The sequence below is a fragment of the Pipra filicauda genome, unplaced genomic scaffold (genome assembly GCF_003945595.2).
Source record: "Pipra filicauda isolate LSUMZ 115617 unplaced genomic scaffold, ASM394559v2 scaffold16_size7369187_pilon, whole genome shotgun sequence".
In the NCBI taxonomy this organism is placed as follows: Eukaryota; Metazoa; Chordata; class Aves; order Passeriformes; family Pipridae; genus Pipra; species Pipra filicauda.
In genome coordinates, this window is record NW_024104207.1 from 6,084,334 (window position 1) to 6,097,191 (window position 12,858).

Consider the following 12,858-nt stretch of genomic DNA (forward strand, 5'->3'; position numbering starts at 1 on the left):
TGAGTAGACTCGGCAGGTTGCAGCATCCGTGCCAGGCTCGGTGCTTCAGTCTCTCTCCTCCCACTGAGGTTTTAAATAAGAGGAGTCACAGATGAGGGGTTTTCCTTACTTGACATCTCAATTTGTTATAGATTATTTCCCATACTTGCCAAATCTTCAGAGACAATTCCAGGACTTATAATGATTTTCTAGTAGTCAGATTACTATTGGAATATCTCCTCGAGAAAAGAGCTATTTGTATTTTGCCCCCCTGAAAAATCCCCACTGGCAGCAATTAACCTGTCGTTTGCTTTTCCATGCCATTACATGAAAGTTGATGGTGGCAACACAGTAGTACACTCACTGCCTTGGCTTTGATCGCTTTTCATCTGCCTTAACAAAATTAATGATTTCCAACTAGCCATAGTTCACTAAAAATTTAAATTTAAGAGCATCCTTTTTACCTCGGTCTTGTGTAGTGAAGCCCTGCCATGTAAAATGAGCAGCAGTGTGCTTGGCCTTAAAACAAAATCAATAAAAATCACTTTTATTTCATAGAGGAGGGTTAAAATGAAAGCAATAGTTACTCCCAAGCAGGATGGTATTGCAGAGGTCTCTAAAACTGGAAAGCCCAGGAAGTGACTTTATAAAGGTAAGGGAAATTAATGGGTTTTATGGATCACTTTGGCCAAAAATCACGTGAAAAGTACACATTTTAAGGAAAAGGGGAAATTTAACATAATTTTTAAAAAAATCACTTTGGAGTGATTTTAGTTGCCTTTGGGTTAAATTATGGGGTTTAATTTGCTTTAAAGTTGTGCATCTCCTGCATTGCAAAGAGCATTCCCAATAAGTGCAGGACCATGGATCTCTCTCTTTTGTGGACACCCATTTTTTCAGTGCAACAGAAACAGAGAAAAGGATTTCAGTATGATCTGAGCACCTCAGTGCTTTCTTCTCAAGATAATCTGTAGTTTATCTGTTGAGGTGGTATCTCCCCTCTATTGGGAAATGGGGATGGGGGGAGCTGCTGGTGCAGAAGCAGCTGGGGGTGCTGTGCCTTCAGGGATGCTGTTTGCAGAAGGAGGTGGATTTTGGGGGGAATGAGGCTGGTGTTTTGAAAAAAACCCATCCACAGTGCAGGTTTGCAGCTTCTCAAAGATGGGACAATATCCCTGAGACCACTGGTACCAGCACTTCACCTCTGTGACTCCCCTGAGGGCTTTAACCCAGAAGCACAATCCTCTTGGCATCCAGAGGTTTTTGTTTTGATTTCCAGTGTCTTTTCTCCGGACTACTAAAAACATCTGGTCTCTGCTCTGCAAAAAGACCTTCAAAACCCCTTTTTGAAAGCAGAATGATCTTTCACCATTTAACAGGAGTGAGTGAGAAGGGGTAAAGCTCCAGTGCTATAAACACTGTGCTTATCCTTTCTCTTTTTCTTTCCTGAGGCACAGAGATACAAAACTGGCTTAATATGAGCCTTTGAAAAAAAATATCAAGCATAAGTAATCTAGCACACACACAAAAAAAATCTTTCTGTATGTTAATTTTTATGTCCTTTGATTGAAAATGTACACCAGCTACATCTGTCCTATTCCCCAAGCTCCCTACCACTCTGATAGATTATTTCCCATACTCCAATTAATAAAGTAGGACAGGCAGTGTTCTTTAATTAAAAAAACCACACATCCAGGCATCCTTTTTAGATATTTTTTTTTTAATCACAAGAGCACAATCCTCCTCAAGACTTTGGTGAGATGTGCCTTGCATTAGAAACTCCTAGCAAGAAAAAAAAGAAAACAGGAAAGCGGTGATGGGGCTGAGCGCATCTTACTCCATCACCAGGTTGCTTTTTGAGGTCCGTGTGCCTCTCCCTTTACCCCTCTGCCCTGTTTACCCCTCGTGGGAGCAGCCAGGCCCAGGGTGAATTATTTTTCACTGTTTCTAGTCTGAAGGTGAAAATTCAAGCAGATAGTGTGAGTAGGTGTGGAGCTTCAAAGCCTGTCTGTGATTCCAATCACCTTTTTCTTTCCCTAATTTTGGTCTGCTTTTCCCATTTGCCTGTGTGTTTGGCATCCTCTCACTTTCAAGAAGGCAGCACCATCGCCCAGCTCATCCCAACACTCGTGTTCACTTTGCTCTTACCTCCCTCCTGCTCCCCACCACCCTTATATCCTGCTGGGTCTTTCAGAGACCCCCCGCTCCATTTTTCAGGGTGCTTATCACAGGGTGAGATGAGTACTGCTCCGTCCTGGCTGTGGTCCAGCACTTTGGGATGCGGTCCATACCTCACAGCATTGTGGCCCTGAGCCTGGTGGAATGCTTCCCATGGTTAAGGCTTAGCACGTGTGGGTTAGAAGGACAAGAAATTTTAATTATCTTTCTTAACCAGCATGATTTCATAACAGTGTCTTGAAATCTTCCCCTCAAATGCTGCAAAAACCTTTGAGTTGCTGCCAACCAAAGGAAATGCAGTACTGCCCTTCCTAAACTGGTTCTGATCCATATTGGAAAGATGCTGCCATATGTTTCTATACCTCACTGCTTGCAGTCTGCTTGCACTCCTGTCTCCATTCCTCCTTGACAGAAGTCATGCCAGGACCTTGTTCCCTCTTGGCTTGGACTCTAACTTGGCTTTCCCAGTGTCAGCATAATCCATCTGCATCTCTTTCCCTGTGATAAGCATTTAGTGCTATGGGTGCTGCCCTCAGGGTGCCCACTCAAGCAGACTGTCACCAGCGATTTGGGAGACCAGGCTGCAGAGAGCATCACTTATTTTCAGTGATCCTGCTGTGTGACATGACAGCGAGTGGCAGTGCTGCAACCACTTATGGCAGGATTTGTCCTGCTGCAGCCCAGGGGTGCAGGGCCCAGCTCAGTGTCCCAGCTTATGAGGGTCTGAGGTCTGTGCCCAAAGCTCAGTGCGTGCAATTGCCCTGGGCAGAACCCCATGTTTTTCTCTTCCTTTGGTGCCACTGAACCGAAGGGTTCTCATCCCCCACACAGGGCAGCAGCAGAGCACTGTGCTGCAGTGGCTGCTTTCCTGAGCCTCCTTGATATGTGGTATATGTATTTTATTTCAGATTGCTTATGCCTCTGTTAAGAAAATTTGGACACATGCTCCTGCTCTCTCCCCAATCCCCTCCAGTTTGCCAGTGCCAGTGCACTGCAGCTTGGCAGTAAGAGCCTCCCCACTGAGCCCCTTCCTTGCCCTGATGCTGCAGCCTCAGCTTCCCCACTGGCTGTCCCTGTGGCTGTGACTTCAATGGGATGAGCCGCTTCGTTCCTCCTTTTGCCCATCATGCAAATCCTGGCCCTAGCCCTGTCCCTGCAGCTTTTCACCAGGAAATTAATTTCTTTTTGATATCGCTCGTCACTTTGGAGTCAGTGGCAAGCACCAGCCTCTCCTTAGGGACTCCGCTTTCTCCTGTTTTCCCCCATTGCTGCAGAAGTGACACAAATTCCCTGTTTGCTTTTCATCTGCTTTAACCTCAGATTTTTTTCTCCTCTGGTGCTGGAACAGCCGTGCAGCACAGCCGCTGCTGCTCTGGCACATGCCATAAATGCTGCCATTCAACCGTGCATCCCTGGGCATGGGTGGACCTTGAGCTGCCCAGGAGTGCAGCATATCTCAAGGGATGCTCACAGGCTCAGACACATTCCAAACAAAGCAGGTGCTGCTGCAAGGCGGAGAGCCCAGCTCACCACTAAATAGCTCACCCAGCAGTTATTTAGCTACCGAAAGTGTCTCTGTGCCAAGGGGCCTCAGGACCAGAGGAATTTTAAGCTGCTAGGGACAGAGTCGTCCTGGGTTTTGCTTTAGTTTGTGACCAAGAAACCAAGCTGCAGCACTCATGGCTCTCTTTTTCTTTCTCTTTCTTTTCTTTTTTTTGTCTTCCGGTAACTTGCACTGTAGCCCCTAGACGGATAACATCCTTGGAAAAAGCGTACGCTGCCTTGAATGGTACGTAGCTCAGTTGATGCATCGTAGATGGTAGCAGACAAGAAATGCACTTGCGTTTTAATATGGGAACGAAAATGTCCAAACCCCCCAAATTTCAGGTATTTTTTTTCCTCTCTGCTCTGTTTCCCTGTGATACTCCAAACTGAATGATACAGTGTTTTATTGTTGTTATTATTCTCTCTGCATTTCTAAGCGCTGTTGCTGTAGTCCCTGGGCATCAGAGCCAGTTCTGCTCCAGCCAAACCACTCTGTCATGTTCTCCTCAGCTCATCCATGTGTCCCAGCAATTAGTTTGTTAAAAATCCACTTACCATTCAACAGAGAGCTTGCGTGGATTTGGGTTGGGGGGTTTTTACTTTGCTTTAATTCATACTCTGGACCAAGGTTGGTGTGTAGCCATGAAGGCTTGGGGTATTTAAGATGTAGACTAATGTACAGGAGTAAGGAAGAGCTCTCCTGCCTGTACCTGTGGCAGGGCAAGGCAGATCCAGCGGTAGTGCAAGCAACCAGCTGGAATTCTGGCTGTGTGTCTAGGTGTCAAGTTTATAGCTCCGTTTTAAAAACATACATGTGTTGAGGTTATTCTAACTGCATTTAAACCTGAGTTACTGCAGAATAGCCTCAGTAAAGACAGCAGATTTATTCTGGATTTGCACAGGGGTATAACTGAATTGCAGCCATGGAAGCTTGAGGTGGAAAGAATTCTCTTAGGAGTAAGGGCCAGATCCTGGCTGTTGTAAGCATCCTGCCATGGCTGGGTGTTTCTTTGATGTGTCTGGGATTGGCTGCAGAAGGGATCTAAGCCACATTCTCAGTGGGATGTGTTGGGCAGTGGCAGTTTTCCTCATGAAACAGGCTTCATGACACGTGTTTTGGTAACAGAAGGTTTTTACCCCATGCACAGTGGCCCAGTGGAGGAGGGGCATTGCCTGGAGCAGCACTCAAGGGATGCTGTTGGTGGCATGGGAAGGAGAAAGGCTCCACTGGGTACCCTGCTTGGCCATGCTGCAGCTTCACTGCCAAGATCAAGGCTCTGCACGTGCCATCACGAACACAGAACCATTGTTTATCCTTGGGATACCTTGGATTTGGTTTTGTGTGGGTTTTTTGAGTCACTAGAAGAATAGGCAGTGATTTGGATCCTGTTGTCCAACAGCAGACACCTAAAGCCCAGTTTAATAATTACTAACTGTAACTTGGTGTTTTTCAAAGAAACATCAAGTTCTGACAAGGAAAAAAGCAAATGGTGCTTTAAAAATGTGACCATATGGATGTAAGTGCCTACGGAGGCCAGGGCTCCTGGCTTCAGGCAAGTAGGACTGGGGAAAAAAGGTTAATCAACTGGCTACTTTTTGGAAAAAAAAAAAAAGATAACACAGAGCTGAAGCCAGCAGCATGGATAAACCTGCTTGATGGGAAAGACTCTGCACATTTCAGGAGTAGCAGTGGCTTCCTTGAGTTGATTAATTCCTAAATCCAAATGGGTAAAGTCAAAGGGACATGGAGATCTCTCTTGCCTTGGGACAGAGGGGTAGGTCCCCAGGAAGCAGCGCCACTGGGCAGAGCCTCCTCTTTGGCTTCTCTGTTATGCATGCTCAGTTCCAGGTTTTTCATATTTGTTTGTGTCCTTAGATGGGAATTCATGAGTACTGCCCACTGCAAGGTGGAAAAAAACCCTTGGGATCTTGTTTTTGGCACTCACATCGCTTGGGGCATGAGCGGAAAGGAAAGAGCTGCTTCATTTTTCAGTCCCAGAGAATTACATGAGTGAGAACACTGAATTTTGGTGTTTCTTTGTCTGCTACCATCTACACATCCACACGGGTGTGTATATACAGCCCAGAAACTGAGCATCGATGACAAGGAAGTCACAGAGGGAGCCTATAGGGTTGGCCCCTGCTCGCCTGCCACGGCCTCTGAAGCAGCGCTGGAAGGCATCACCTTGAAATCAGAGCTCCCTGGCAACCTTTAAGTTTCATCTATTCTATTTATTTTTTGTTCCATGCCATTCAAGCTGCTTTGTTGCCCTTTCTGGATTTGAAGCACAACTTGGCCCTGGGGTTTCTTTGCAGAAATGTCTTTTTGTTTTTTCCTAGTTATATCAAGGCAAAACAATTGTTTTCCAGGTGGAGAAGAGGCTTTTTTGAGGCTGTACTGTGCAGTAGCAGAGTGCAGAGGTTTAAAGGTGCCAGCTTCTCTCCAGCACCTGCAGCAGCAGAGTGGCCGAGGTGTGGGATGGGGTTGTTTCTGCCAGGGGTGCTGAGTGCTGGGCTCAGTCCCATGCTGAGGGACTCGCGACGGGTTTTCACCTTGTGTTTAAAACAAAACTGCCAGCCATTTGTTTGCTTAAAATCAAAACAAAAATCATGTGCTCAAAATAATCAAAAATCATAATCATGTGATTGCTTAAAATGAAACTAAATAGCTTCAGACTGGAGGCAGAGGATGCTTGGATCCCTCATGCCAGGGTTTACAGGGCTCACCTTGATGCTATAAAAACCCACTGTGAGACCCCCCTGGAGCACTGCATCCAGCTCTGTGGCCATCAACACAAGAAAGACCTGAATCTGTTGAAACGAGTCCAGAGGAGGCCACAAAGATACCCCAAGGGCTGGAGCACTTCTGCCATGGAAACAGGCTGGGAGAGCTGGAGGTGTTCACCTGGAGAGGAGAGGGCTCTGGGGAGACCTTAGAGCCCTTCCCAGTACCTAAGGGCTACTCTCTCCAAGAGAGCTGGAGACAAACTTTGAACAAGTGAGAGGACAAGGGGGAATATCTTCACACTGGCAGAGGGCAGGGTTAAATGGAATATTGGGAAGAAATTCCCCCCTGTGAGGGTGGATGAGGCACTGGCACAGGTTGCCCAAAGAAGCTGTGGCTGCCCCATCCCTGGAAGTGTTCAAGGCCAGGTTGGACAGGGCTTGGAGCAAACTGGTCTAGTGGAAGATGTCCCTGCCTGTGGCAGGGAGTTGGAACTGCATGGTCTTTAAGGTCCTTTTCAACCCAAACCTTTCAGGGATTCCATGATGTCTACCCAGTGGCTTGCCAGCCAGGGTGACAGTGCCTGCCTTGGGTGCAGTGAGGGTTCTCTTTGGGAGGAGAGAATGTGGGAAGGAGACCCCACTGAGCTGATCCTGCACAGCACATCACAACTGGCTCAGGACTGGAGGGGTGACCCCAGCAAGAGGCAGATAAAGTTCGTTCACTTGGTGCTTTGTACCTGTAGGGGTAAAAAAGCATCAAAGGGGACTGTAGTGACCCCACTTGTTTGTCCTGGAGCCTCCTGAGGATGCTAAATAGCTGAGGGTAAAAATCTACTGAATTAGACACATCGTTTGAAATGAAAGAATGGAGGAGAAACTGTTCAGCATGATGAGGATAATTGAAAAAGCTAGTAAAGCCAAGCTGATTATATGACATATTATAAAACAATACTGTACTTAAGAGCCTAGCCATAAAGTGTTCTCTCGTTCCTTGACGTCACTCGTGGGAGCATTCACGGCACTGAGGGCTTGAGCATCCATTGCTTTGCATTTTTTCTAGTAATTTTCTAGTCATACACCCCTCAATGTAGACGTAAAATGCTCTCAGCCATGGCAGTGCATGGCAAATGGAGATCTGTCAACATTTTAGAGCTGCTTTGCACAGCTCTGAAAGGCATCACGGGGTGCAAGGATAGAGCAGCACCTCTGAGGTGTCCCCAGGCCATGCTGAGGCAGATGGACAGGGACACCGGCCTGCATTTTGACAGTGGGATTAGTTTTCCAGGGGCTCAGAAGGAAACAAGGTGTGTTCATGCCTGTCCTTGCTTTTGCAGATGAGGATGATGCCAACAGGCTCGGAGAGAAGGTGATTCTCCGAGAGCAAGTGAAAGAGCTTTTCAATGAAAAATACGGTGAGTCTCCGCCTGCATGCATCACAGAGGGAGCCTGGTTTTGCTGACAGCAGCTGTAGTTAAAATTAATTCCACCAAAGGCCTCTATTTATAGCCTGAGCACACCGCAGCTGCTGCAGCGCAGGTTCCATCCTGCTGCTCCACGTTACAGCCTTTCCCCAGGAACATCCCTGTGTCTTGCTTCTGGCAGGTGGGACTGTGACCTGCTTGTTGACAGCTCATCCTTGGCAAGGGGAAGGAGGATGGCAAAATGCAGTACAGAAGCAGGATTTGTTCAGTCTGCTGTCAGTCTTTGATGCATTTTTAACATGTCCAGATCTGGCACGAGCCAGATACTGAGTGTGCTGCCCTGTGCCAGCCCCTGCCTGCCAGGCTGAGAGCAAGGCTGGAACCCCATCCTGACATGCAGCACGTGTGGGGAACAGTTTGCTGAAGCTGCAGTGGAAAAGGAGGTCAGAATACTGACAATTCGAAAATGCCATCTGCAGGCTCCTTGTGCTACCCAGCAAACCTCTCCTTCCACCCATCCTTGGGAAAAGGAGCAGCAGGAATAGCTGGGGATGGGGGGACTGTAGGAGCCAGCGCAGGGTGCATGACCCTGCATCTTGACCCTGCAGGTTGGGCTGCCTCTGCTCTTGGCTGCCCCTTGCCATCATAGGGGCACAGCTTGTGTAAGTGCAGTTATTTTTCAGCCTCTGAGTCCCCAGGGCTTCACAGCCAGGCCACAGCAGTTCAGTGGCACCCCACAGCTTCAGTGTGGTGTCTAGCCTCCCTCCCCAAAATAACTGCCTGAGGGAGAAGGAAAATAGCCAAACTCATAGCAAAGCAGTAGGAAATGTCATTGCTGTCCTTTCTCATCTCCTCTTGTCAAGGCTGCTCACCCTTCCCAGTCCTGTTTATTTTGGGGTGCTGCTTGCAGCAAGGTCTGTGTGCTGCTTTGAGGGTGGATTTGTGTCACTGGAAGTGCCAGCTTATGGGCACAGCGCCCCAGGAGGCTGGTGCCAGTGCTCTGAGCATCTCTATCCATTCAACCCTTGGGAGGGCTGAGCCCACAGCAGATCCCTGCTTTCTCATGGTCCTGGCACTGTTTATGGAGCAGAAGATGCCAGGTAGGCTCCAGGGACAAACTTTCTGTGAGGAAAGCCAAAAATGTGGCTGAGGCGCCACTCACACCTTCATGTTTTGGGCTGCAGAGACACAAGGTGGGAACAGGCTCTTACAGTCAGAAAGAACCAGCACAGGAGGGAGGGATGTTCACTGCTCCCCACCAAGTAGGAACTGAAGGGGTATCCGGAGAGGTGAGCAGCAGGTTTAATCGCACAGAAGGAAGTGCTTTTAATGCAACAAGGAATTAAATTGTGGTATTTCGCTGCCATAGGATGTTGTGGAGGCCAAAGAGAGAAACTGATTCAAAAAAATGGGCAAGAGTGATGTGATTGTGATGTGATGTGATGTGATGTGATGTGATGTGATGTGATGATGAGGCATGGCAGTGATATCCACCCCAGTGATCCCCTAGAGGGAAGTGGAAATGGGCAAACCTCTCCCATTTGCCCCCTGTCCTGGGCTGTCTCTCATGCTGCTGCTGCTGGTCCAGCTGCTGCTGCAAGTGCAGCAATGGGTGTGCTCTGAACTCACCTGAGGCTCCTGCAGAATTCTAAATGGAGGCTAATAGAGCAGACAGTAAATTGGGCAAGTAGATGTGAAACAGCTGGGTGGGGCGTGGCTGCAGCAAAGGTCAGGCATTATGGCAGCCATGGCATCCCAAAGTCCCCTGGGGCTCTTGGTCCTTCAGTTGGTTGGGTCTGGAGCCCCCTGGGGTAAAGCTGGTATGCTGTCCTCTGCTCTACCATTACAGGAGAGGCTCTGGGCCTGAACCGGCCTGTCATGGTGCCCTATAAACTCATCAGGGACAGTCCTGATGCCGTGGAGGTTACTGGGTTGCCAGACGATATCCCGTTCAGAAATCCCAATACCTATGACATTCATCGGCTGGAGAAGATCTTGAAGGCACGGGAGAGCATTCGGATGGTGATTATAAACCAGCTCCAGTAAGTCCCCTCAGCTTTGTGATGGGGGAGGTTACTGTTCTTTAAGTGTTGTCTTTGCTTCTTCAGACACGAGTGGGGTAACTCACCACAGGGCCACCAGAGCCACCATGTACATTGTCCTGTGCTGCAGGGAGGTGCTCACCTGTGGGTAGGCACAGCAAAGGGTTAGCAGGGCTGATTTTTCCCCTCTTTCTTGTGCAATTTGTGATGATCATGCTGGGAAGGGACATGACATGGAGGCAGGAAACTCAGAGGCCCAGCTGAGTTCTTTCAGGTTGCTTCCCTCTGGGGCACACTGGGGATGCTCTGAGTCCCCTCTCCGTGCAAAGGGGTGTTGGAGGAGGCAGCTCAGGGTTGGGGTCTGGGCTGTGTCCCAGCATGGGCAGGCACACAGGGTGAAACAACAGCATCTGCCTGACTCACCCATTGTCTCTTCCACAGGCCATTTGCTGAAATCTGCCCCGAGGTCAAACAAACAGGTAAGGGAAGGGCTAGGACATAACTGGCTTTCCCAGCTCTACAGGAGAGAAAATACACAGGCAAAATGGATGGAGGTTGTGAGGTGGTGTTCAAACCTCCCACATCCCTAGGGCCGGCTGGGGAGAAGATCCTACCTCAGTAGGCTAAGCACCTGTTCATTAGCAAACCATCCTCTTAAATGATTCCACTTCTGTGAGCTGCAGGAAGACTGGGCTGTTCGTCTCAAACTTCCAGCATATTCTGGAGGATGTGATTATCTCTCTCCCATTAGCAATTTACTCACCATGAGCAATTTATTCACTGGTTAAATTTGATCCATTGTTTAGCACTTGAACTTCTAAGGAAACAAGGTTTCTGTGATCACTGGGAATGTGTTTCTCTATCCCATCCTCCCCAATAAATCTCAGCCAGTTTTAATCAAATGTGTCAGAATTAGCAACCCTAGAGAAAATTATGATCCTATTAGTGTTATGAAAATAGGTGGCTTTGTAGAGAAGGGAGATCTGGCAAGCAAGAGCATGCCTTCAATGTGAGGAAAGCTGGCAGCTCTGTGCCAGATCATGGAGGCTGAGCAGATTGCTGTGGGGAGATGTTCTGTGGGAGGCGAGGTCAGAGCAGCAGGAAGAGACTCCACATTTAGGGGCCACTTGCAGGGCTTGGACACCTCACGCCTTTCCTCTCTCCTTGCAGAGAAAGACATCAGTGTTCCCAAACGGAAGCGGAAGAGGATCTCTGAAGGAAACTTGGTATCTTCCTCTTCCTCGTCTTCCTCTTCCTCCTCTTCCAATATGGAGTCTACATCATCAACAAATCAGATCTCACTTGTGGTAAAGCCTTCCAAATATTAGGGGGGTTACTGCCTACCTATCTTTCTGCTTCTGGATGCTGCTCTTTGTTCTCGAACCGTCACCACCTCCCTCTGCCTGACAAACACTATTAAGTGTGATGTAAAATGGCACAAGCAGGTTTGGCAAAGAAGGGGACACACCTGTGGGGCTACCTTTTCCTGCTGGGTTTCTCTGGGGGAGGTCAGCAGACCAAAGCGTCTGCCACCGCTTGGGGCTCTCCCACATCCCTGCTGGGTGCCATGGGGGTGCTCAGCTTTAGTGGGAGCCACACGTGAGCTGCACACAGACTCGGGCAAATTCTCCCACCCCACTGGGTTAAAACACAGATGCTGGTGGCATCGTCTCGGGCCTGTAGCGCCTCTTGGCAGGACCCAGTGGTTCCCCATGATCTGAGCTGTGCCGGGTGTACCTCCAGCTCGGTCCTGGGAGTGATGCAGAGCTTCAGCATGCCACAAACCCACAAAAATAGGAAACAAATCAGGGAGATGCACACAGCTGCACTCCCTCAGGGCTTGGCTTTGGTTGTGGATGATACAAAATAAAACTCCCCCCCAAAAGAGCAAGAGAAATACAAATTTAGAAGTTTTTTTGTCAAGTTTGCCAATGGTGTTTTGATTTGGGGTTGGTTCTTCTCCTCTCCTTGGAAAGTGGGAGCAACAGCTGGTGTCGAAACATGTCAGAGGTTTGATGTATGCATGGTTTTGTGTTGTGTCCTAACAGAGACTTTTGCCTTCTTTTTCTCTCCCTCTCTTTCAGCAATGGCCCATGAACATGTACATGTTAGACTATGGTGGTCTAAACGTCCAGATCCCAGGACCTATTAACTATTAGACCTCAATACCGAATAAGAACCTCAAATGAGAGAATAAATAAATAAATAAATAAATAAATGTAATTTATGTAAAAAGTGTATATTCCAATATGTATCAATGCCTTTTAGTTTTTCCAATGATTTTTACACTATATTCCTGCCATCAAGGCCTTTTTAAATAAAAATAAAGTGTTGCCTTGCTCTTAAAAGTACTTATTTTATTACATATAGTATTGATAAATAGCATTTAGAGGTAAGAATAAGGGCAGAAGGGCACCCCTGGACAGACCTTGTCAGGCTTTGGCTGCTCAGTAAATCCGTAGTGTCACCAGTGCTTGAAGTCAAGAGGTCTGAAATGTTTTAATGCTTCATTTAATTTAAATCAAAGTTGTAAAAATCCATGTACAGAGCTGCCAGAGGAGTGGTACCGAACTGCAGTGGTGACAGAGGAGAGGGAACCAGCCCTTCTGAACATCAGGCACCTGCACTCATGAGTCCTGTCGGCTCTGGAGCTGAAGTGCATTTGCATTAAGAAGGAAGGAGGTTTCAGGCCTCCCAAGAGGTGAGATCCTCCCAAGCCTTCCCTTCCAGCCTCCTGCCATCCCAGGTCTTGGAATGGCACAGAAGCATTGGGTTGCATGAGTTTAACCAGAGTCTAAACCAGGAAAAGATTTTCATCCATTGAAGTCCTTCACTATTTATGATTTTATGATTATCATTCTACGGCTCTATGGCTTTCTGGGAGGCTTTTATGCCTTATGGGGGAGGAAGTTCCTTCAGTAGAATCACAGAATTGTTTCATTTGGAAAAGACCTTTAAGATCGAGT

General features: G+C 47.8%; 1 protein-coding gene across 5 annotated transcripts in view; it reads left to right on the forward strand.

Annotated features, from left to right (window-relative positions):
- GTF2IRD1 (GTF2I repeat domain containing 1) overlaps positions 1-12,240 on the forward strand; it is a 72,281-nt gene extending 60,041 nt beyond the window's left edge. For 3 of the 5 annotated variants that reach the window (XM_027749960.2, XM_027749955.2, XM_027749958.2), the window contains 6 exons: positions 3,899-3,946; positions 7,764-7,841; positions 9,700-9,892; positions 10,334-10,371; positions 11,063-11,199; positions 11,977-12,240. In XM_027749960.2, coding sequence (XP_027605761.1) covers positions 3,899-3,946; positions 7,764-7,841; positions 9,700-9,892; positions 10,334-10,371; positions 11,063-11,199; positions 11,977-12,051 — 569 coding nt within the window. In that variant the 3' untranslated portion in view covers positions 12,052-12,240. The remainder of the gene's footprint in view (positions 1-3,898; positions 3,947-7,763; positions 7,842-9,699; positions 9,893-10,333; positions 10,372-11,062; positions 11,200-11,976) is intronic. The other 2 variants (XM_027749959.2, XM_027749957.2) reach the window with 2 other exon arrangements.
- The last annotated feature ends 618 nt before the right edge of the window (positions 12,241-12,858 follow it).